At 37.1% G+C, this 25401-nt stretch overlaps 1 protein-coding gene across 50 annotated transcripts; it reads right to left on the bottom strand.

The window, feature by feature from the left end:
* Positions 1 to 880: 880 nt before the first annotated feature.
* On the bottom strand, positions 881 to 21408 carry LOC108891710 (uncharacterized). Of its 50 annotated transcripts, XM_018688992.2 has the most exons (23): positions 21295 to 21408; positions 19871 to 20031; positions 18437 to 18541; positions 18167 to 18271; positions 17868 to 18011; positions 17479 to 17583; positions 17090 to 17194; positions 16820 to 16924; positions 16521 to 16664; positions 16132 to 16236; positions 15743 to 15847; positions 15473 to 15577; positions 15253 to 15317; positions 14498 to 15112; positions 13624 to 14352; positions 10516 to 11136; positions 8052 to 8684; positions 7196 to 7927; positions 4885 to 6685; positions 4225 to 4401; positions 3225 to 3401; positions 2516 to 2562; positions 881 to 2254 (listed from the first exon to the last, which is right to left on the bottom strand). In XM_018688992.2, the coding sequence occupies exons 2-23, from the start codon at positions 19888 to 19890 to the stop codon at positions 1728 to 1730; spliced, it is 7272 nt and encodes a 2423-aa protein (XP_018544508.1). In that variant the 5' UTR covers positions 19891 to 20031; positions 21295 to 21408; the 3' UTR covers positions 881 to 1727. The 50 variants fall into 50 exon arrangements, with proteins under 50 accessions (XP_018544508.1, XP_018544511.1, XP_018544512.1 ...); XM_018688995.2 differs by lacking the exon at positions 18167 to 18271; XM_018688996.2 differs by lacking the exon at positions 17868 to 18011.
* Between the last annotated feature and the right edge of the window lie 3993 nt (positions 21409 to 25401).

Below are 25401 nucleotides of genomic sequence, written 5' to 3' on the forward strand. Positions count from 1 at the left end.
CTGTCTGTGTAACATGGTAAAACAAAACGCACAGCAGGTTTTTGTTTGGATCCAGATGGAGGGAAAGGTAAATAAATCATGTCTGCCATTTGCCAATCTGTGAAAGACATAAAGACAAAGAAAAGGGGTAAGAAATACAGAGGGAGAAAGAGAGAGTCGTAAATGAAGAACTGGACACATGATGGACTGACACAAGTTAAAAAGTTAAAGAAAAAGAGGGAAAGGTGGCAGAAAGAAGGATACAGAGAGGACTGATCCAACTAAAGTGCTTATCGGATGGATGAACAGCATCTAAAACTGTCCCTCCATCCAGTTACTTAAACTGTCCCGAACAAAGGCAATCCATCAAACATGGACACTTCAAGCATAAAGGTGAGAAAGTAAGCATGCTTTGAACTTTTCTCTCAATTGTTAAACCCTCATTTTTATAGTTTTTTGTTGTTCTTGTTGTTCTTGTTGTCTTTTCGATTTCTGCAACTTTTCATGTATACAAACTCATGCAACACTATGAATGTCTTCAAAAATGGACAAGTGTCCCCATATTTAAACAATATCTCGTCTCCAGGGAGGCTTCTCATTTCTACTTCGAGTGCAGCCTTTCTGAACACCTACAAACAAAATTGCCTTTCAACATGGTCCTATGACACGTCACAGCTCAATGTTGTTGTGCTGTCCCTCCACCCTACAAACACAGAAGGTTATTAACAAGATAATGAAATTTAAATAATAATAATAAAAGTCAAATAGGTAACAAAATAGACTAATTCATGATGAGAAAGAAACTTCAGTACCTCCAATTACAGTAAATATACAGTTATGCATATACATACATATACTGTACATCTATCAATGTGTATACTGTACACACAAACAGGTCAAATCGGTTCAAAAAAGAAGCATTATTTATTCAATCAGGACATTTTACAAGCATAACAACAGAAACTGGAGAAAATAACTTTTCTGTATAAAGCAGAATCCCATTAGTCAGCATATTTCATCCTTTCATATATATATTTTTTTTACATAGTACTTTCAGGTATACCAGTGAGTGCACGTATTGTAAATATTCCAAAATTAAATCTCTATGGCATCCATGTCCTTCATTAAAAAAAAAACAAACTGACATCATATTATTGCTATAGTAGAGTAGTTCTCTACCAACACACTGTGGGTTATCACAGAGGCAGTTCCTCTATGACACTTTTCATTTTTATTACAGTCCAACCCAGGCTTACACATTCAAACATGAAACACATTGACTTGTGGAAGAAACAAACTACCTTGAACCTTTAATAGAAAAAACTCTTACAAAAGAAGTCCTGAATGTTTTCAACAATTTAGGCAAATAAAGTAATAAACATTAAGTATGTTTTTTTTTGTTTGTTTTTTTATTCACACAATTTTTATTAGCTCACAAAAATAACTAATCACAGAGGAGTCTGTTTAAATAGTGGCCCTCTGAAATAACAGAAATCTTTAATTCTGTGAATATAATGAACAGTTTGATATTTTACATTTCTACAACAGTCTGTATTTGTTTTCTTCATCTATAACATTATCAACATGACATGTTTTTATCTCTTCCTTTCTAATTCTAACATTGATATATAATATGAACTCTGGAAAACAGCACAATATAGTGTTTGCAGATATTGAAATGATCCAGTTTTGCTAATCTATCAAAATGTCAAGCATTAAGTCATCATGTTTTCCCACCACAGAAACGTTCAGTCTATCTCACACAAAGTCACAGAGCCCCTCTTAAACCAGAAGCCTGGGAAGAGTGGCTTTGTGAATTTGGCATGGAAGGTGTATATGAGGCTTAGCTTTCCTGATGTGACACTGTAATATCTCAGCGTACCACCTTCCCAATCCAGAAGCACAGCAATTTTTTGGCTAGGGGGCAGTTGAATAAGTTTGGATGTTTTTCCATGCATGGCAGTGTATCCAGTCCTCGAGCAGAGCAGACTCCAGGACATCTCATTGCATCCTAGGCCACCACTACTGTCCCATTTTCTACTCACATCTCTATATGACACTGCAATGCCAACAGTCCCTCTCCACTCCACCTCCCAATAGCAGAGACCTTTCAGGCCCTCTTCACAAAACACCTGACTCCTATTAAACCTGTCATCATTTACAGTTCGTGCAACCTTTTCCTCCACCTTCTGTACAGTTTTTACTTTTCTGTTCCCTTCAGAAAGAACAAGCCTCTTGCTTATTGTGTTTTCATCAAACTTCAGATCTGTACCATCTAACAGAAAGACAAAGACATAATTCAGTGTTGTTTTTGTGCAGTTAAAAGAATACAAAATATTTAAAACTATTTGAACAAGCAAAACAACAAAAATCAAGATGACAAAGAAAAAATAATATTAATTTGATAAAAAATAGTCACAGAAGTATCATGGTAAAAAAGTATATAATATTACAACCTACACTACCAATGAAGTTTGGTGATGCATATTATATGGGCCTCATCAGCTTAGTGTTTCAGATACAGAAAAATACTTACATTTCTTCAGTCCTGGCTTTAACCGATGCTCTCCATCATGGTCCAAACTGTACAAAATGAAGATAGTAGGACTGTCACAAACAGGAATTTGTACATTAGGGTGTAACTCAATGTACTCTTTCTTTTCCAAAAACCCGCTTCTAGATATTGTGTGCATATTGACAATGACATGACATGTAAGTCCTTCGTTGAAATGTCCCCTTATGATTTCAGTATCTTATTACATCCTTTCAAACTCCATTCAAAGACACTGCTGAGGAGTACACAGTGAAAAACAGCAAACTTCGGGTCCACTCAAAAACAAGAATTGTTGTCCCAACCTTTTCTTTTTGTTATATGTCATCACAGAAACAATAATAATCTGATACCTGTCATTAATAACATGCTGCTGAGCTATTAACCTTATGCACAGTGCTTGTATGGGCTAGTTTTGTATTGAACTGAACATGGCAACTTGGACTAGCAGCAGACTGAATGTACTGCTGAACAGAAGACAGTCTGAATCAGCACTTTGTCAGACCATATAAACTTATAATGAAAAAGTCAGGACAAAACTTTGATTTAATGAATCGCATCAGCAAATTAATTGATGGTTTCCACTTCCATTAGATCTTGCTTTAGTGTAAATGTAGTTTCAGCATAACCTGGAGAACCAGCTATATTTTTACCATTGTATACATATAAACACAAATTCAAAATCTTAACATACCACAGTGTCTTCAGCTTCATAGTTGGATTGTCTTTTATAGCTTGGAGCATCTCCCTCCCCTTTTCTCCTGGATGATTGTAACTCAGATCCAGCTGTTTCAGGTGGGATGCTGTGTTGGATGTGAGAGCTGAGGCCAGGTCAGAGCAGCCTTTCTCTGTCACCTGACAGCCTGACAACCTACAGACCACACACACGTGCACACAAACACACACACACAGGCACATGATTTTGCAAGTTTGTCTTTCTAGGTCAAATCTCAAATGTTTAAATCTGGTGATGTTTTTTTTCCTGGTGTCAGATCGTGTTTATACAAAACACATTACTTCAATCTCTGTCATTGCATTTGCATGAATTTTCTAGACAGCTGCAGCTCAATCTGTGACCTGGCCTTAATAATGCTGTCCTGATTATGAAAACAAAGGAAACACAGGCAGTGTACAATGTGAAGAAGAGTGTGAGATCCCCTTCGTTTCTACAAAAGGACAGCCCATATTATACAGTACCAAGAGAAATTGACCACACTTTTTTAAGTTAGTCAATTAGAGGCCTGCTTGTCTATTGTGAAAAACTGGATGTTATCATTTCTTGCTCTTACATTCTGATAAAACTGAGATCCTGGTCTGTGGTCCTGCTTGCCAAAGATACAGTGTTGTATCTGTATGTTGTTACCAAATATCTTGGTGTTAGGTTTGACTTTGGTTTGCCTTTTTCACCCTCAAAATGTAGCTAATATTAAGTGTTTTATGCCCATAACAGAGGCACATTTTCACACCTTTGTTTCAGATACTGAGATACTGGGGGAAGGGTATTACAGTTCTCTAAATCAAGGGTTTACAAGGGCTCCTCTTTACTTTAACAAAGCATTTGCTGCACTGCTCAATGCACTTTGGAATATTCATACTTAAATCTAAACATTACAACGCCCCATCATTGTAACTGTTATTGTGTGGGTTTTCTGTCACTCATTACAAAATGTACAATAAATGTGATGTACACTTACTTGAGAGTCTCCAGTTTACAGTGAAGATCCTTTAGGCCATTTGCAAGCACCTCCACACCTGAATCTAGTAGGTCATTATGACTAAGGTCCAGCTTTGTGAGATTAGAGGATGCAGAGGTGAGGACTAAGGATGTTAAACCTTTGCAGGACTCCTCTGAGAGCTCACACCAACTCAGCCTGTGAAAAGATTTGGAATAAGAAATTTTGCCAGAAACATAATTTGTGGAAAAGTCAAAGAGTTACTTATGGAGCAACAAACTTGCAGCAGTATTAAGAGTAGCAAGCAAGAAGCAAACAGTATGCAAGTACACTTAGTGTATGCAAAGAAAGAAACAAGGTGAGATTTTGTTTGTTCGTGAGGATGAAAAGTCCAGGCAGCTAGTACTTTTGAATTATGTGTGGCAGCTAAAGGCAGGGAGAGACTGGATAAGACTAAGTTCAGGATAACACCTCTTAGTTCCTATGGAGATAGCTACCACTAATCAAGAGCATTTAAAGGTACCTTTAAAAGGTGCCTAGTGATAGATCATTGTTTAATGACTGGGTGTCCATAAGAATACTGAAATAAATATGATTTTGTTATCTTGCTGTACACTGCATGCAAAATCAAAATCTATTTGCAAGAACAATAAATTATTACAATAAAATTAAAGTACTTACAAAGTGGTTTTGGAGACTTTGACCACCGGCAACATTCCCAGAAGAACTTTCTCTGATTTCAGGTACTTTTTCAGGTCAAACACATCAAGATTCTCGTCTGACATCAGCAGCACAAAGATCAGAGCTGACCACTGAGAGGCAGTGAAATTTTCAAATGCCAGTGTTTCTGACTGCAGGCACTTTTTGACTTCTTTCACAAGAGAGTGGTCATTGAGCTCATTCAAACAGTGGAAAAGACTGAGCTTTTTATCGGCATCAATGATCTCATTACTGATCTTCCCTTTGATGTACTTAATTGTTTCTTCGTTTGTCTCCCTGTTATTTTCTGCCTTTTTCAGCAGCTCTTGCAGTAGTTTTTGATTAGTCTCCAGGGAGAGACCAAGCAGGAAGCGGAGAAAAAGATCCCAGTCTCCATTTTCACTATCTAAAGCCTTGTCCACTGCTGTCTTGTAGAAGGATGCTGCAGGCAAGTCTGCAACCACTGAAGCTGGTTTGGTCAGCAGATTTTCACCTTCATTATTGAATCTATGGGAGACATAAAAAGCTGCTAGAAACTCTTGAATGCTCAGATGGACAAAGCAGAAAAAACTCTTCTGGTACAACCGACAACCCTCTTGTATGACCTGAGTGAATAACCCTGAGAAGACTGCAGTTTTTTTGATGTCAATGCCACACTCTATCAGGTTTTCTTCAGTGAAGAGAAGATTTCCTTTCTCTAACTCCTCAAAAGCCAGTTTTCCCAAAGATAGGACAGTGTCTTTGTTCCTTGTATTCCAGCATGAATATGTCTCAGAACTCTCACTTGTCTCCTCTCCACCATACTTCACATTAGCTTGTCTGCATTGCAGCAAAAGAAAGTGAATGTACATGTCAGTCAGAGTCTTGGGCATCCCTTCTTCTTGGTTTCGATTTACAAAGTCCTCTAGAACTTTTGAAGTGATCCAGCAGAAGACTGGGATGTGACACATGATATAAAGGCTCCTCGATTTCTTTACATGTGACAAGATTTTCTCAGCCAGATCTTTCTCACTGAATCTCTTCCTGAAGTACTCCTCCTTCTGTTCATCATTGAATCCTCGCACCTCTGTAACCCGGTCAACTTTACCAGCAGGGATAATATTGGATGCTGCAGGTCGGGAGGTTATCCAGATTTGAGCTTTAGGAAGCAAGTTTCCTTTGATAAGGTTTGTCAGCAGAACATTCACTGAGGTTGCCTTTCTCACATCTATCCAATCCATACTTTCACTGAAGTTTAGATCAAGGCGACATTCATCGAGGCCATCCAGGACAATCAGAATTTCATACTTGTCATAGTTGTTTATTTCTGATGTCTTCATAACAGGGAAGAACTGATGAATAAGCTCCTCGAAACTGTGTTCTCTGTCTTTTCTCAAATTCAGCTCCCGGAAAGGAAGTGAAAATGTATAATATATGTTTTTATTGGCTGTACCCTCAGCCCAGTCCAGCATGTACTTCATTGATGCAAATGTTTTTCCAATGCCTGCCACCCCAATCGTTAGCACAGTTCTAATGGATTTATTTTCACCAGATGCCGGTTTGAAGATGTCATGATACTTAATGGGTGTTTCTTCTCTCACTGGCTTGAATTTTGCCTCTTGAACCTGTCTGAATTCATGTTGAACATTAACCTCTCCTCTCTCCCCCTCTACGATGTAGAGATCTGTGTAGATCTCATTCAGAAGAGCAGAGGTTTTCTGCCTATCAATGCCCTCAGACACCAGCGTAAATTGCTCCTTTAGCTGAGATTTGAGTTTCTGCTGACTTGCAACATCAGGTTTCTCTGTAAGAAAATATTTTTATGTTACTGTTGATAGTAATTCCTATAACACCTAGGGTTACATGGTTGTTTTGTTTATTTTAACTTTTTTTTCAATACAATATACAATATTATATTATTGACCAACGTAAGTGTTGGATGCCCATGCTCTCAACTGACTCAACTGGAGAAGGTCATTAGCAAAAATGCTCTATGCTCTATGGGCCTGCCAAAATGTGGCAAAGACTTTTTCAGAGTATAAGCCAAATTAGTAACTTTTATGCAAATGAATTGGTCGCCATCTTCTGTGGCACATAGTGTAACTAATTACACCTCAGATAACTGTTGTGACAGACACAGTTAATGCAGCCAGCTATAGAGTGAACATAAGCTTCTTATACATGTTTAAAAATACAATTTTCATGATATTGACATTTTATAAATCAGGAAAAAAACAAAAATTCAAATTAATCACATAATTACAGTATAGCCCAGCTGTATTGTAAACATGTTCATCTCTTTTTATGAACTTACCTCGTATTTCTGTCATCCTGTCAATTGAGTCAACAGACAGCAGCTTAAGAGATGAACGTCGGGTGGTTATCCAGAGCTTGGCAGTGGGAAGCAGGTTTCCTTTGATGAGGTTTGTCAGTAGCACATCCACTGAGGCTGGCTCTCTGACATCTGTCAAGATGTCACCCTTGTCAAGAGAAAGCTCAGAAGCGTCCAGTCCATCCAAGATAAATAAAACTTTGAAACGTGCATAGTCAGATATTACTGATTCCTTGGTTTCTTTGAAGAAATGATTAAGAAGTCCCACCAAGCTGACTTTTTCCTCTTTTATCAATTTAAGTTTAGAGAAGCTAAGTGGAAATAGAAGTTCTTCAGCATCTTTGGCTTCGCCCCACAAAGAATCTTTCAGCCAAGTGAAAACAGAACATTTATCCTTTTTTTCAGCCCACTGTCTTGTAAATTTCTGCACATGGAAGGATTTTCCAATATCAGCTTCTCCGATAGTCAGCACAGTTCTGATTGTTTGGTCTTTTTCATCCTTGAAGATTTCAGAAATTGCATTCACTTTTGTCACTGATTTTAGCACAGGCTGCCCATTTTTCTCTTCATCATTGACCTCACCAGTGCTGTTTCGTGTAATTATGTGTTCTGTGTTCTTCTGGTTAGGATGCTTGATGTCTTCAACTTGTGTGTATTCTCCACGAAATCTTGTCCTCAGTTTTGCTGCCAGCTGCTGTCGGCGCTTCAAGGTCTCTGAATAAACAACAAAACAACAACAAAAAAATATATGTATTATACCAGCTTTTTTATTATTTATAATGATACTTACAGACCACACAATATATAAATTAGCTATGAAAATGTCCTAGTTTCTTACCTCGACATTCTGTCACTTTCTGAATATACTGAGAGGGAATCTTGTCAACTCCTGAAGGTTGAGAGATGATCCAGAGATGAGCAGAGGGAAGTAAATTCCCCTTGATGAGGTTTGTTAGCAGCACGTCCATGGATGCTTTCTCATTTATATCAGTCAGGTCCTTGTTTTTTTCAAAGTCAAGATCAAGTTTACATTTTTCCAGGCCATCAAGGACAAAACCTACTCTATAGTCATCATAGGTGGGAACTCTTAGATGTTTGATATCATTGAAGAAATCATTAAGCAGATCTTCCATGCTTTGATCTTGGCCTCTTCTTGAATTCAGCTCACTGAAATCAAATGACACTATCAAGTCTATGTCTTTATTGGAGTTTCCGTTTGCCCAGTCAACCATGAACATCTTTGTTTGAAATGTTTTACCAACACCAGCCACTCCCTTCATCAGCACTGCTCGCACTTCATTTTTTGTTGAAGTTTTGAATATTTTACTGTAGCTTTGTACAAGTTTTTGTTCATCTTCCTTGTTTTTGACAGCTTTTATTTCATAGAGTTCTGTGTCACGTTGACTCTGTTCCACTTCAGGCTGACTGAGGATTCTCTTCTTTAGGTTTTCTGTGAGTTTGCATTTTTTCTCTAAAGTGAGAAAATAGGATAGATATTAGTCAACAAAATAGGAGTTATGTCATAAAGGCAGTAATTTTCCATTGTGGTGTGAAGTCATCTATATAATCAGGATGTGTGTTTTTTGGTTTCAGACCACAAAGTTATATCCATTTCTCCACTAACACACAAACCAAACATACCTGCAAATTCACAACCCTGAGGCTAAGTCAGTCACTGAAAATCAGACATACTGTGCAGTGGAGTTTTTTGGTGTGCCTACATTACTAAAGCAAACTGGATCAAGTAGAAAGGTATGTGTTTTAGGTGCTACTTCATAATAATGCCTTCTCCATAAAGGTTCTAGAAGTTGTAACTAGCAGCTTTGTTAATGGTTAATAAATTTTTTTTTTTTTTTTCTAGTGCATTAATTGAAAAAAAACATTTGGGTTGCAAATTTCTGAAAGACTCCTCTGGTTGGTTCATCCTCTAACACAACACTTGCTTTTGGTTTCTTTTTCTGAAGACAAGTGATACAATGATGTACTTCATAGGGTCATTAAGACTTACAGACCTAGCTCAAAAGACAAAACATATGTAATGCTGAAGCATGAATTACACATGCCAAAGAGATTTTTTTCTTTTCCTGGCAAACCAAATATTGTTCTTGTTAAAGGCTTAATCTTGGTGCACAATATATTAGCTAATAATGAACCAATCCATGAGCAATTGATAAAGCCATTTATTACAATTTCAAAATCCTTTCAAGAACTATATTAGAAAGTGGTACTATAAATTTGATTTTATGTCATCATCTCAATAATCTTGCATTGTGGTTTATCAAATTCAGCCACCACAACATAAATACTAAGACACTGGTAGTGCATATATATTAACTGTATTGTGTTATGTTTCTGAAATGCTTGAATTTACAAATAAATCATAGGCTTATGTGATATTTTGCACTTAATTTGCTCCAGTGACCCCTGTTTCTACCCATGGGGTCAACATAGAAATTGTGGAGGAGTACAAGTACTTAGGGGTGTAGTTGGATAACAGGCTGGACTGGACCAAAAATACTGACATCCTCTACAGGAAGGGCCAGAGTCGTCTCTATTTTCTGAGGCACCTGAGGTCCTTCAATATCTGCCGGATGATGCTGAGGATATTTTATAAGTCTGTGCTGTGCCAGCCACATAGTGAGAGTGGAGTTGGAGTGTCTTACAGCAGTGTCAGAGAGAAGAATGTTGTCCAAGATAAGAACAATACTGGACAATTCTTCACACCCTCTCCATGACGTGCTAGTCAACCATAGAAGCACATTTAGCAACAGACTCATCCCACCACGTTGCACCACAGAGCACCACAGGAAGTCATTCCAGCTAATGGCCATCAACCTATTCAACTCCTCTCTCTAAGAATTTTTTCCCCCACCCGTGCAATAAACAGTTAACAATCCTGTACAAAATCAACCTGTAATTCATTGTAAATAGCATGTAAATATTACCAATGGTCTATATTTTTATATCTTTATACTTTAAGATTGGGGGTTATATTATTAGTATTAATAGTATTATTTTGTTATTACTTTATTTTATATAATCATATTTTATTTTACTGTATTTGTATTTATGTGTGAATTGGAGCACTGCAACACAACAATTTCCTGAAAGGGATAAATAAAGTATTCTGATTCTGATTCTGATTATACAGTATTCTTGACAAACCTATTCCATGGAATCATAATGAACACCAGAACGTGAGGGAATTCTACCATATCTGACCACTGTCATGAAGACACTGTATCTACTTTGAGTGTCTGCATCATTAAAAACGTCAGTGTTAGTGTGAATCTCTTTCTTACCTCGGCACTTTGTCACTTTCTGAATATACTGAGAGGGAATCTTGTCAACTCCTGAAGGTTGAGAGATGATCCAGAGATGAGCAGAAGGAAGTAAATTCCCTTTGATGAGGTTTGTTAGCAGCACGTCCATGGAGGCTTTCTCTTTTATATCAGTCAGGTCCTCGTATTTTTCAACGTCAAGATCAAGCTTACATTTTTCCAGGCCATCAAGGACAAAAGCTACTCTATAGTCATCATAGGTGGGAACTCTTTGTTTGAAGAAATCATTAAGCAGATCTTCCATGCTTTGATCTTGGCCTCTTCTTGAATTCAGCTCACTGAAATCAAATGACACTATCAAGTCTATGTCTTTATTGGAGTTTCCGTTTGCCCAGTCAACCATGAACATCTTTGTTTGAAATGTTTTACCAACACCAGCCACTCCCTTCATCAGCACTGTTCGCACTTCATTTTTTGTTGAAGTTTTGAATATTTCATTGTAGCTTTGTACAAGTTTTTGTTCATCTTCCTTATTTTTCACAGCTTTTATTTCGTAGAGTTCAGTCTCATGTTGACTCTGTTCGACTTCAGGCTGACTGAGGATTCTCTTCTTCAGGTCTGCTGTGAGTTTTTCTTTGCTCTCTAAAGTAAGAAAATATGATAGAAATTATTTAACGACTTTAAAAAAACATTTACGTCATATTGGTAGCAGTTTTCCATTCTGGAGTCATGTGAAGACATCAGCATGTGTTGACTTGCACTTAAAGACAAATGGATATTAAGTGTGGGTTTGTTTTTTTTTACCAGTTTTCTGAATATTTCTGATTAACTCAAAATCATGCACATTTGAAAGATGAAACATTTTCAGCAGGCACCACTCTAAAAGTTATGTGGGGTTTTTTTCTTTGTAAAAATAGAAACTATTTTTGGATCAAGTTTCTCTAAAGTGAGAAAATAGGATATATATTATTCAAAAACAACAAAAAAGGAATTATGCAATAAAGGTGGTAATTTTCCATTCTGGTGTGAAGTCATCTATATAATCTAATGTCAGGATGTGTTGCCTTGCAATTCAAAGGGGTTTGAAAGTGCCTGTCTTAGTTCTCTGAATATTTCTGATGTTTAACTGACAACCATTCAAACTTAAAAGATTAAACATTTTCAGCAGGACACTGTTGTAAAATTATGCCCTTTTTTCTTTTTGTTTGCAAGAATAGAAGCAATTTTTGGATCTAGTGGTTTAAGTTAAATCCATTTCTCCACTTGTGAACTAAGACAAACCAAACATACCTGGAAATTCAAAGCTTTTTTAATGATTAAATGTTTAATTGTCATGTGAAAACTGTTAACCCTGAGGCTTGGTCAGTCACTGAAAATCTGGCATACTATGCAATAGAGTTTCTTTGATGTGCATATATTTATAAAGAAAACTTGATCAGAGAAGAAAGTTGTATGTTTCAATTTCATACCACTTCATTGATTATTACTATTCTATGCTAGACGTTCTCACTATCGGCTTTGTTAATGGTAAAAAAATGTTTTGTTTTGTTTTTTTGGTTTGTTTTTTTTTACAGTGTTAAGAACACATTTAAACCATTAATTAGAAAGACATTCAGGTTGCAAAGTTCTTAAAAACTCCTCTTGCTGGTTCATCTTCCAACACAACACTTCAGGTGGTAGACAGGTGGTACAATTATGTACTTCATAAGGTCTTTATTAAGAACTTCTTTTCCTAGCCACCCAAATATTGTTGTTGTTACAAGCTTAAAACTGATCCATAATATATTAGTTATTTATTAACCAACCCATGACCCATTAACAAGACTATTTGTTACAACTTCAAAACCCTCTCAAGAGCCTTATTAGAAAGTGGTACTATAATATTGATTTTGTGCCATCATCTAGATGTCCTGTGGTTTGTCAAATTCAGCCACGTCATCATAATTAATAATAGACTGGCAGTACAGAAAAACACCTGCAACACTGCCATCATGATGCAAATTCAAACAAGACTAGGTCAAAGCCTGCCCCACTTCCAAACCATTTCCAATCATCTGTTCTGCATTGGTAAAATCCTGATTTTATAACTGTGACATCTTCTGACAAAATCACCATACAAATAAGTTATAAGCTCATTTGTGTCTCTGTGAGTTAAAGAGATCTGCTTTGAGAGGGAAAGCCCAACCTCATGCTTGCAGGGTAATACTAGCAGTCCTCTTCTATGAGAGGACTAAAAGTTTGTTGAAAAAGTCACAAGATTTTTTGCTAGGTGTTTAATAAAGTCGTTAGCAGGGTGTAAAATGTTGGTAAATCTAGTGACAAAGGTGATAAGTTAGCAACACTTCCACTGATGACATAATAGAGAATGTTCACACCAATTCACAGCAATGGCCAGTGGTGAAACTCCAACATTCGGCTAGGCAACCAATACTATATTGTAATCAGTCAGTCAGCCACTGACATTCGTGTATCTAAGGCTAGCCTCACTGTTGTGGTCCAGCCAAAAGTAAAAACCCCTTAATGATCAATTTCAGCAGAGATACAGCAAATATTCTTCACAGTATTTCATCTTTCCTGCTATATTTTTGTGTCTTGCCAAATCTTAAGCCTAATAGCTGCATGTAGCTGCTAGCCATCTTAAGTTTTCTTCATTATCAGAATTGGATCCATTCGGTCCAAAAAGAGTCTGGAAGAGGCAGATGATTGAATTATTGACCATAAGAAGTGTCCGATGTCCATGCTCTCAACCGACTCGACTGGAGGTCTCTAGTGCACATACTCTATGCTCTATGTGACTGTGAAAACATGGCAAGAACTGTTTCGGCATATGAGCCAAATGAATAACTTTCATGGGAATGAATGAGACGCCATTTCTGGTGGCACATAACGTAACTAATTGCATCACAGTTGTGACTCAAGGCAGCTAATGCAGCCAGCTATCATCTACATCTCTTTAAAAAATAATTGTGTATGTATGATTATAAAAACAAAAATTAAGACAATTAAGACAAAAATTAAAGATAATCATATTAATTCAATATAGCCCAGGTCTACTGTAAACAGGCTTGGGTGTAACTGTAGCCTTACTTATGGAGCTTTGACAGCCTTCATCTCTTTTTATCAACTTACCTCGTATTTCTGTCATCCTGTCAAATGAGTCAACAGGCAGCAGTTTAAGAGATGAAGGTTGGGTGGTTATCCAGAGCTTGGCAGTGGGAAGCAGGTTTCCTTTGATGAGGTTTATCAGTAGCACATCCACTGAGGCTGTCTCTCTGACATCTGTCAAGATGTCATCCTTGACAAGAGGAAGTTCAGAAGCGTCCAGTCCATCCAAGATAAATAAAACTTTGAAACGTGCATAGTCAGATATTACTGATTCCTTGGTTTCTTCGAAGAAATGATTAAGAAGTCCCACCAAGCTGACTTTTTCCTCTTTTATCAATTTAAGTTCAGAGAAGCTAAGTGGAAATAGAAGTTCTTCAGCATCTTTGGCTTTGCCCCACAAAGAATCTTTCAGCCAAGTGAAAACAAAACATTTATCCTTTTTTTCAGCCCACTGTCTTGTAAATTTCTGCACATGGAAGGATTTTCCAATATCAGCTTCTCCAATAGTCAGCACAGTTCTGATTGTTTGGTCTTTTTCATCCTTGAAGATTTCAGAAATTGCATTCACTTTTGTCACTGATTTTGGCACAGGCTGCCCATTTTTCTCTTCATCATTGACCTCACCAGTGCTGTTTCGTCTAATTATGTGTTCTGTGTTCTTCTGGTTAGGATGATTGATGTCTTCAACTTGAGTGTATTTAAGAAATCTTGTCCTCAGGTTTGATACCAGATGCTGCCGGCGCTTCAAGGTCTCTGAAGAAACAGAACAATGTTAAGCATATTATACCAGCTTTTGCAGTTTTTTCCAAATAAAATTACATTCCTATGCCTAACTAATTAATGACACATACAAATCACACAATATAATACGATTTATGAAAATGTCCTAGTTTCTTACCTCGACATTCTGTCACTTTCTGAATATACTGAGAGGGAATCTTGTCAACTCCTGAAGGTTGAGAGATGATCCAGAGATGAGCAGAGGGAAGCAACTTCCCTTTGATGAGGTTTGTTAGCAGCACATCCACAGAGGCTTTCTCTTTTATATCAGTCAGGTCCTTGTTTTTCAAGTCAAGATCAAGTTTACATTTTTCCAGGCCATCAAGGACAAAAGCTACTCTATAGTCATCATAGGTGGGAACTCTTTGTTTGAAGAAATCATTAAGCAGATCTTCCATGCTTTGATCTTGACCTCTTCTTGAATTCAGCTCACTGAAATCAAATGACACTATCAAGTCTATGTCTTTATTGGAGTTTCCGTTTGCCCAGTCAACCATGAACCTCTTTGTTTGAAATGTTTTACCAATACCAGCCACTCCCTTCATCAGCACTGTTCGCACATTTTTTATTGAAGTTTTGAATATTTCATTGTAGCTTTGAACAGGTTTTTCTGCATCTTCCTTGTTTTTCACATCTTTTATCTCGTAGAGTTCTGTGTCAGTCTCTTTGTTTATATTGTCTTTGAGGATTCTCTCCTTCAGGTTTTCTTTGAGTTTGTGTTTGGCATCTTTCTCTGACATGAGAAAATACAACAGAAAAAATTATGAGGACCCTTCAAAGAAAACTGGATTAACTTAAAACACTGAAATGAGACTGAATATCCAGTGTTATGAAATTTTAATTGCTTTGCTGAATGTATCCTTGTTGCAGTACCATCCATAGACTGGACGCAGCTCATGGTTGGACACCTGGGCACTGGTCCCTGTTGCTGGAGTGGGCTTCAACACAGACAAAACATTTCACGCTCACATTCTTGTTACAACATCAAACTTTAGTGCTTTTACCATCTTCAGTATTATTTGTGGGCTCAAAGATGTCATTTGTAGTTTATTTTCTCCTTTACTCCAAATATCGTTGAATCAAATCATCTTACCCCAGTTCTCCTTTACTGAAGTCAAAAGGGTCGTCCTTGGACCCGTCACTTTTTGTGGAAACATTGCTGGGTGTAAGGGAAACTGGTATTTCTCTTTCAAATGGTCTTTAACACAGATTGTAAAAATGTTTTTTTAATGTTAAACCGTAGCATTTAAACATCTTCCACAACATTTTTGCGCTTCAGGATGTAACTCACAGTTTATCTCATCTTTCTCCTTGAGTCTCACTGTTTCAGACCACTGACATCACCAAATTCAAAATATCTTACCCCAGTTCTCCTTTACTGAAGTTGAGAGGGTCGTCCTTCGACCAGTCACTTTTTAGGGAAACATTGTTGGGTGTAGGGGAGACTGGTCTTTCTTTCTCAAGCAGCCTTTAACACAGATTGTAAAAATGTTTTAATGGTGTCAAACCATAACATTTTAACATTTTCAACATTATTTTTTAGCTTCAATATGTAACCTACAGTTTGTTTTCTCTTTTTCTTTGACTTTGGAGTGAGCGTCAACACAGACAAAACATTTCACTCTCACATTCTTGTTACAACATCAAACTTTAGTGCTTTTACCATCTTCAGTATTATTTGTGGGCTCAAAGATGTCATTTGTAGTTTATTTTCTCCTTTACTCCAAATATCGTTGAATCAAATCATCTTACCCCAGTTCTCCTTTACTGAAGTTGAGAGGGTCGTCCTTCGACCAGTCACTTTTTAGGGAAACATTGCTGGGTGCAGGAGAGACTGGTCTTTCTTTCTCAAGCAGCCTTTAACACAGATTGTAAAAATGTTTTAATGGTGTCAAACCATAACATTTTAACATTTTCAACATTATTTTTTAGCTTCAATATGTAACCTACAGTTTATTTTCGCTTTTTCTTTGACTTTGGAGTGAGCTTCAACACAGACAAAACATTTCACTCTCACATTCTTGTTACAACATCAAACTTTAGTGCTTTTACCATCTTCAGTATTATTTGTGGGCTCAAAGATGTCATTTGTAGTTTATTTTCTCCTTTACTCCAAATATCGTTGAATCAAATCATCTTACCCCAGTTCTCCTTTACTGAAGTTGAGAGGGTCGTCCTTCGACCAGTCACTTTTTAGGGAAACATTGCTGGGTGCAGGACCATCCATAGACTGGACGCAGCTCATGGTTGGACACCTGGGCACTGGTCCCTGTTGCTGGAGTGGGCTTCAACACAGACAAAACATTTCACGCTCACATTCTTGTTACAACATCAAACTTTAGTGCTTTTACCATCTTCAGTATTATTTGTGGGCTCAAAGATGTCATTTGTAGTTTATTTTCTCCTTTACTCCAAATATCGTTGAATCAAATCATCTTACCCCAGTTCTCCTTTACTGAAGTCAAAAGGGTCGTCCTTGGACCCGTCACTTTTTGTGGAAACATTGCTGGGTGTAAGGGAAACTGGTATTTCTCTTTCAAATGGTCTTTAACACAGATTGTAAAAATGTTTTTTTAATGTTAAACCGTAGCATTTAAACATCTTCCACAACATTTTTGCGCTTCAGGATGTAACTCACAGTTTATCTCATCTTTCTCCTTGAGTCTCACTGTTTCAGACCACTGACATCACCAAATTCAAAATATCTTACCCCAGTTCTCCTTTACTGAAGTTGAGAGGGTCGTCCTTCGACCAGTCACTTTTTAGGGAAACATTGCTGGGTGTAGGGGAGACTGGTCTTTCTTTCTCAAGCAGCCTTTAACACAGATTGTCAAAATGTTTTAATGTTGTCAAACCATAACATTTTAACATTTTCAACATTATTTTTTAGCTTCAATATGTAACCTACAGTTTATTTTCTCTTTTTCTTTGACTTTGGAGTGAGCTTCAACACAGACAAAACATTTCACTCTCACATTCTTGTTACAACATCAAACTTTAGTGCTTTTACCATCTTCAGTATTATTTGTGGGCTTAAAGATGTCATTTGTAGTTTATTTTCTCCTTTACTCCAAATATCGTTGAATCAAATCATCTTACCCCAGTTCTCCTTTACTGAAGTTGAGAGGGTCGTCCTTCGACCAGTCACTTTTTAGGGAAACATTGCTGGGTGCAGGAGAGACTGGTCTTTCTTTCTCAAGCAGCCTTTAACACAGATTGTAAAAATGTTTTAATGGTGTCAAACCATAACATTTTAACATTTTCAACATTATTTTTTAGCTTCAATATGTAACCTACAGTTTATTTTCGCTTTTTCTTTGACTTTGGAGTGAGCTTCAACACAGACAAAACATTTCACTCTCACATTCTTGTTACAACATCAAACTTTAGTGCTTTTACCATCTTCAGTATTATTTGTGGGCTCAAAGATGTCATTTGTAGTTTATTTTCTCCTTTACTCCAAATATCGTTGAATCAAATCATCTTACCCCAGTTCTCCTTTACTGAAGTTGAGAGGGTCGTCCTTCGACCAGTCACTTTTTAGGGAAACATTGCTGGGTGCAGGACCATCCATAGACTGGACGCAGCTCATGGTTGGACACCTGGGCACTGGTCCCTGTTGCTGGAGTGGGCTTCAACACAGACAAAACATTTCACGCTCACATTCTTGTTACAACATCAAACTTTAGTGCTTTTACCATCTTCAGTATTATTTGTGGGCTCAAAGATGTCATTTGTAGTTTATTTTCTCCTTTACTCCAAATATCGTTGAATCAAATCATCTTACCCCAGTTCTCCTTTACTGAAGTCAAAAGGGTCGTCCTTGGACCCGTCACTTTTTGTGGAAACATTGCTGGGTGTAAGGGAAACTGGTATTTCTCTTTCAAATGGTCTTTAACACAGATTGTAAAAATGTTTTTTTAATGTTAAACCGTAGCATTTAAACATCTTCCACAACATTTTTGCGCTTCAGGATGTAACTCACAGTTTATCTCATCTTTCTCCTTGAATCTCACTGTTTCAGACCACTGACATCACCAAATTCAAAATATCTTACCCCAGTTCTCCTTTACTGAAGTTGAGAGGGTCGTCCTTCGACCAGTCACTTTTTAGGGAAACATTGCTGGGTGTAGGGGAGACTGGTCTTTCTTTCTCAAGCAGCCTTTAACACAGATTGTAAAAATGTTTTAATGGTGTCAAACCATAACATTTTAACATTTTCAACATTATTTTTTAGCTTCAATATGTAACCTACAGTTTATTTTCTCTTTTTCTTTGACTTTGGAGTGAGCTTCAACACAGACAAAACATTTCACTCTCACATTCTTGTTACAACATCAAACTTTAGTGCTTTTACCATCTTCAGTATTATTTGTGGGCTCAAAGATGTCATTTGTAGTTTACAATATTTTTGAGCTTCAGGGGGAGAGGGGGTAGAGAATAGCAAGAGAAGAACATACCAATACATAGAGTACCAGTACAACTTCACAAAAATATAACTGCAAAAACATAAAAACCTTCACAGGTGAATATTAACTTGCACTTAATTTAGACCTCACTTTAGAATAGGGAATATATTGTGAGTTACAGAGACTTAATTTAGACTTGTTTGGATACCATTAACACTGTAGTTTTGTTTTTTGTTATGTAATATTAGACCATATTTAGCCAGTGTTAATAATCGAGAATGACTTTTCTTGTGTTACTACGACCTTTCAAGGTCCATACTGAGCAAAGCATATTAAGATCATAATTCATGTACAACAGCTTCCTTACTTACTATCAATAAGCAGTAATTAGGAGGCTATTGAAGGAAAACTCTTAGTTAATGGTCTAGTAGCTGTAGAAGAGATTAGTAAATGCTTTACAAGTATGAAAATCTGCACATACAGTATTCTGCACAGTGAAGCTCAAACATCAGAGTGAAATAACAATAAGCAACACATTTCTGAGCAGAGGAGGACTTTAAGACTTTAACTATTAAGAGTGCAGCATTGCACAATGTATTTCATGTGGTTTCATCCTGGGTGAGGTGAGACTGAGCTGACTGTAATACAGTTCCACTTAATTCAATAAATTCACTTCAATTTTATTTATATAGCTTTGAATCATATCAGGGGCACTTTTCATATAGAACAGGTCTAGACCATACTCTTCATATTATTATATTTACCCAACAGTTCCCACCATGAGCAGGCACAGGGCGACAGTGGCAAGGAAAAACTTTCTTTAAAGAGGCAGAAACCTCAAGCAGAACCAGATTTAGGGTGGGCAATCCCTTTACTTGTCAGTCAAAATAGCCTTCTAGTATGAAAATCTTAACATGGGAAGCTTGGGAAGACTTTAGTATTTTTAACTGTGTCTCTTTCCTAACATTTGTGGATGTCTCAGTATTAAGAGTATAACATTGTATGGTGTACTTTATGTGGTTTGACATTCTGGGTGAGGTGAGACTGAAAGACAGTTGACTGAAAGACAAAGTTTCACTTACTTGTCAATTGACGTGGCCATGGCCCATTCCTCAAACGTGTTGGTTTAACATGCAATTTCACCTGTTTTCTGTTTTCCAGTGAAGTTGAATGCAGTGCTTGTATCTTATTCCTTTGTTCATAGTTGCATTATTTCCAGCTCTTTGTCTTTTTCACCAGGCTCCTGCAGTTTTAGCAGAGTTTAAATCGTATTTCTTGTGTTTTCTAGATGGCCTTGCCTTTGACACATAAGCCACCCATCATATTCTCTAGAGCAAACAGCAGGCTTCAATGCAGTCTCTCGACACTGGCTTAAAGGAAGATCCTCTTGCTCCCAAGACACACTCATGATGGGACACAAACTAAATATATTTATTTTCACCTGATACCATCACTGAAGAAAAAGTACTCTTACTTCAAGCCTTTCAATCCAGTCAACAAGTCAACCACAGTAAAAAAAAATTAAAAATAAAATAAAATTAAAATAAAGAAAAATTCATTCAATTCCTCTGACTTACATATATCAAGAAAATTTGTTCAAAGTCTAGGAGCCTCAAAACTTCTTACAAAGTTTTTGGGAGAACAAAGTTTGTAGTTAATAAAATCAACTGTAATATGTGGACCATAACCGTGTCAATGTAGCTTGATATACTGCACATCAAGGTCATCAAGGCAAATTATTTGTCTAACACTTTAAAAGCTGAATGTTCATTTCCAAAACCATGAATGTTTACCCCCTCCTTGAACTAAATAATATGCAATAAATGTACAAAATAGTTCTTTGGTTAGAAAAGCAAGTACACAGGAAATAAAAATCACATGGATAAAGAGGAGAAGTCTCATCAAAAGTCTAATTGCTTTTTAGAGGGTTATCATGGGAGGACAGCATCAGTGGTTTATGATTAATAAAATCAAGTGTAATATGTGGACCTTGACCTTGATGTATAGCTTGATAAATATCAAATATTGTGTGATTACGGATTGATTTCCACTTTTCCTTGGAGGTAGACATTACCTCAAAGACTTCTATAAATAAAGAGTCTAACTTGATAGAGATAGTAAGCACAAAGCACAGCACATTATGTGTCTAAAAAGCAGAATTTCCAAAACCATACATGTTGAGTCTTTCCTACAACTAAACAATATACTATGCTGTAAATGTACAAAATAGGCATGTGATCAGAGGAAGTAAGTAAGTAAGTATCACAAAGGTAAAGAGGACAATTTTATAGGCCACAGTCCTAATGTGAGTGCATTCTCAGCCATTATCAGGCAAGTAATATGTATTATTAGAAATGTGCAATTTGTATGCAACCATGTGGTCATGTAGGCCATACCGTTCACAGCTTATCCCATTTTATGAAACATGCAGGCCAACATGATAGCAAGTTACTAATATAAACACATTAAATTTCATAATAAAGTACACAGACTGCATCAATCTTACCAGTACAGATAGAGTTAAAATCCTTCAGTTGTATATAATTCACAGAGCTGTTTTCCCTAAAGCAGGCTCAACTCTTTTAACTGTGCTTTCCTGTCAGAGCTTACAGTTACGCATTCACTTTCATTTTCTTGCAACCCCACCCCCACTGAGAGGTACTGACATACACCCTAATAACAGGACACATATACATGAGATGTACATGTTCTTTATATTAGCATGAGTTCTCAAGTCATTATTGTCTCTTGTCGTCTCAAATTCTTGTATTCATTACACCCTGTGAGGCATTTCGTAACCTGTCACAGTTACAGCTCAGCTTATAATACAATCATTCCAGCCAAGTTCATCATCAAGCACAGAAATATGTGTGTTCTTTGCTTAAACAAGACTGCAAGGCCAGATACAGCTCCAACACCATTTTCTGTTGGCTGATGATACACCATCCTGGGTCTCATCACAGATGGAGATGAGTCAATTTACAAAGCGGAGGTCAGGGCCCTATCACAGTGGTGCAGTGACAGTGTTCTCTGTCTCTACATTGGCAAAACAAAGGAAATGACTGTGGGTCACAGGAAGCTACAGCATGTAGTGCAGCTGCAGCTGTAGCCTCCTTGCTTGTAACTGACTGAAAGCTCAACTGAACAGGGAAGTAAATGTACCTTTTCAGGAAGTGGTTCAGTTCGTTCACCCAAAAGATACTAAGTACTGATGATGTGCGTTTTAAGACACACATGAAAATATGTGCTGATCTCTGTTGTTCTCTTTGTTTTTAAATGTCTTCATGGCCTGGCCCCACAGTATCTGTCCAACCTGTTCCAGCTGTACGCTCTTTCACGTGCTCTCAGATCGACTGATCAGTCATCCCAAACACAAAGAGGATATCGAGAGGTGAGACGTGCTTTTTCAGTCGCTGCCCCAAAGCTGTGGAATGAATTGCATGCATTGAGATGTTGGCTTTTATTGTTTTGTCTTATTGTTTTATTTTATTGGCTTTTATTGTTTTTATTTGCTTTGTTTTATGTTTGTGTACAGCACTTTGGACATCTCTGAGTTGGGTTGGTTTTACTGCAACCCACAATTTGCTTCTTTATTATAGATTTTGTAAATCTAATTGATTTCCTTTGTAACAAGTATACATTCATTAGTTTTTTTTTGTTTGTTTGTTTTTTTGGATCCTTCTGTCACTGTAAGGTTCAGCCCTGATTATTTGATGATTATTTCGACTGTATTCTGGCTTCTTCTGACACTTGTGTTCTTTTGCTCTCCCACTAACCTATGGTATTAACATGTCAGCAATGATGGTAAGTGTTAGTCCATTTTTTTAAATTGTCAGTGGATTTAGTAAAACACAGCACCATGGTGGCTACGAAATCATACCTTAGTTAATGTGCCATATCTTTGTGTTGGTATTGGACAGTCAAAACACATGAAAAATATGCTATTTAAAATAATATGAAACTGAGAAAAACAGCAAATCCTCACAGTTGAGGGGCTGAAACCAGAGAATGTTTGCTTGTTTATGACTTGTTTATGGATACATTGTGCTGTGTATTAACTGTAAATTCAATTTACTGTTTATTTGTTTTATATCTATTCAGGTATGTCAGTTTTGATTTTATGTGTTTAATGATTCAGTTGTTTTCAATTAAATATCTTGAAAGTATTACTGTAACTGTCATTATTTCATTTAGGTAGTAGTAGCAATACAAAATAAAATAATCATACCAATGTTCTTATACTCCACTGTACTGTGGACAAGTAGTCATAAAGTCATAAAAGATAAAAAAAAATTCTGCCCAAAATGTTAAAAGATTAGTGATCATTTTGACTTTTAATGTTCTGAAGGGTTAAATGTAATCTTTTATATTTCTTGTATATTATGAACACACCGTCTTTCTTTGGGTAGAGCAGATCTTGAATCCCATTCTTTCTGAAGGCCTCCTGGTCTATACCTATACCTACACACACTTGACAAAAACCTGCACACACCCTCTGATATGAAACTTGATTGGAATTCAATTAAAATATGTACAGAGTAGAAATAGACAGATAGCAATATGGTTTTTTCAGGGCCGATACCGATACCGATTATTAGTAGTCAAGGAGGCCGATAACCGATATTTGGAGCCGATATTCATTTGCAGTAAAAGTGAAAATATTGGCGTCAAAATTTGGAATAATACAAACTCCAACACTTAACTTCATTTAAATGCCTTTAAGCATATGTTTATTAAACAGCTTTTCAGCTTTGCAACATGTTAAAGGCTTTTTTTTTATCTTAGACAATCGACATCTTTATTTTAAAATTCTAACAAAAAGTGCAGGGAGCTCTCAGGCTCAGCAGCATGTCTTATAAAGTTGAATGAAAACAAATAAATAGCTCCCTAAAGTTTTCTACAGTAAATAAAGAAACATATATCTGCTCTCCGGAGCTTCTCCACCCGGCAAAACTTTTTCTCCTCTCCCCGTGTGTGTGAGCACTGTGTATGCACAGCTTTCACTGCTGATTGGCTGTTACCCATGCCGTGGTTCTGCTGTAACCAATCAGATGGTGCTGTGGGTGGAACAATGCTGGAGACAGAGTAGTGACTGCAGACAGAGAGGCGCAGCAGCGTCAGAGCCAAAATAACCCAGTTTTAAATTGATCTCTTATGGGCCGTCAGATTAAAAAAAAGGCCAATGCTGATATGCGTCAAAACGCAGAATATCGGCGCCAATAATCGGCCTGGCTGATAATCGGTCTATCTCTAGTACAGTGACCTGAAAACTGGATTTCACTGACAACCCCCATTCAATTTTAGACACTCAGACGAAAGACATGAAACGGATTGAGGCAAAAACTGTCCAGAGTAATGAGAGATGTGGTTTTTCTGGACTTACTCACTCTGTGCATCAATAATCTAATATGGCCTGACCTTGTGGTAGCAGCTCACGCCCAAATACACAAAAATACATACACAAACTACATATTTGCACATAAGGACACACACAGTGTTTTGGGATGAAAGCATTTGTTGGTTCCTCTTTCATTAATATCTAATGACAGCTCTGTTTTGGTCAAACTGCCTTTGGGCCTTGCACACATGTATAATACAAATACACAAGTTGAAATGTTTTTTGGTGAAAGTAGAGAATTTCAAATTTAGAGGTCAATTTAAAGACACCCACATACATGCAAGTTCATGTTGTCATAGAGAAGTTTTAAACGGGTTCCAGCAAAGCAGTTGGGACACTTTTTAGCAAAGTGTGAACTTGTTCTTTTACCTCTGCCTTAGGGAGGACCAATTTGAATTATAAAGCCCAGTCAGACCATAAAGCGGTGCAATGAAAACCCAAACTACAACTCTCCACATTTCATCAAAACATAACTGTTGGTGTGGACTGTATGAGCCATAAATGTTTGATTTTATGCTTACAGCAGACAAAAGGTTTTGTCAAAATATAAAGTGAAAAATATAAGGTCTACCATGAGAAGTAAGTGTTTTATTCTCTTCCTTGTCACCTGCCCTCTCTGACTGAGGTAAGCTTTGGTTGGCTCTTAAAAATCAGTTCCTAGTGAGAGATTTTATCTAGCTTATTGTAATGTTGTGAAAAACACAATGTGGGAAGTCACGTTACTAAACTCTATTTTCGCTTTGTGCTTTTTCTTCCCTATCTCTCCTCTTGGGGGGGGGGGCACAGACTGTAACACAAAGAAACACAAAACACACATATGGATATGGCCCCCTGCTGATAGATTCATGGGGTTCTAAAACACAAACCCATACACACAGACAAAGAAGGCTAAAGTCTTCCTGTGGACAAGCTCAGCTCAGCAGAGTGTGGCAAAAACACCAAAAAAGGCTGAAGCTAACACATTCGCTGAAGCTTGAGTAAATACTTTTTGCTTATATAAATACATAGGCTCTAGGGTTGCACTAACAAATTAATTGGATTAGGTGGAAGTGTACCAATCAAACGTTCTACATCCTTTCCAGGAGCCAGTCTACTAAATTACAATTACATATCAGTCCCTTTCCCAGATTTTTTTTTCAGTGCTGTGACAGCAAAATGGATTTTCAACATGATAAATCGTCAGACTTTGTGAGACTCTTTTGTCATTAGATATTG

Source organism: Lates calcarifer, linkage group LG6 (assembly GCF_001640805.2).
Source record: "Lates calcarifer isolate ASB-BC8 linkage group LG6, TLL_Latcal_v3, whole genome shotgun sequence".
In the NCBI taxonomy this organism is placed as follows: Eukaryota; Metazoa; Chordata; class Actinopteri; family Centropomidae; genus Lates; species Lates calcarifer.

Bases quoted from the DNA above. Each gene is read 5' to 3' on its own strand.
- LOC108891710 (XM_018688992.2), bottom strand. From the start codon at position 19,890: ATGGCCACGTCAATTGACAA. The intron at 18,272-18,436 runs GTAAGATATTTT...TCTGTGTTAAAG, and splicing joins TTCAGTAAAGGAGAACTGGG to ACCATTTGAAAGAGAAATAC. The intron at 17,195-17,478 runs GTAAGATGATTT...TCTGTGTTAAAG, and splicing joins TTCAGTAAAGGAGAACTGGG to GCTGCTTGAGAAAGAAAGAC.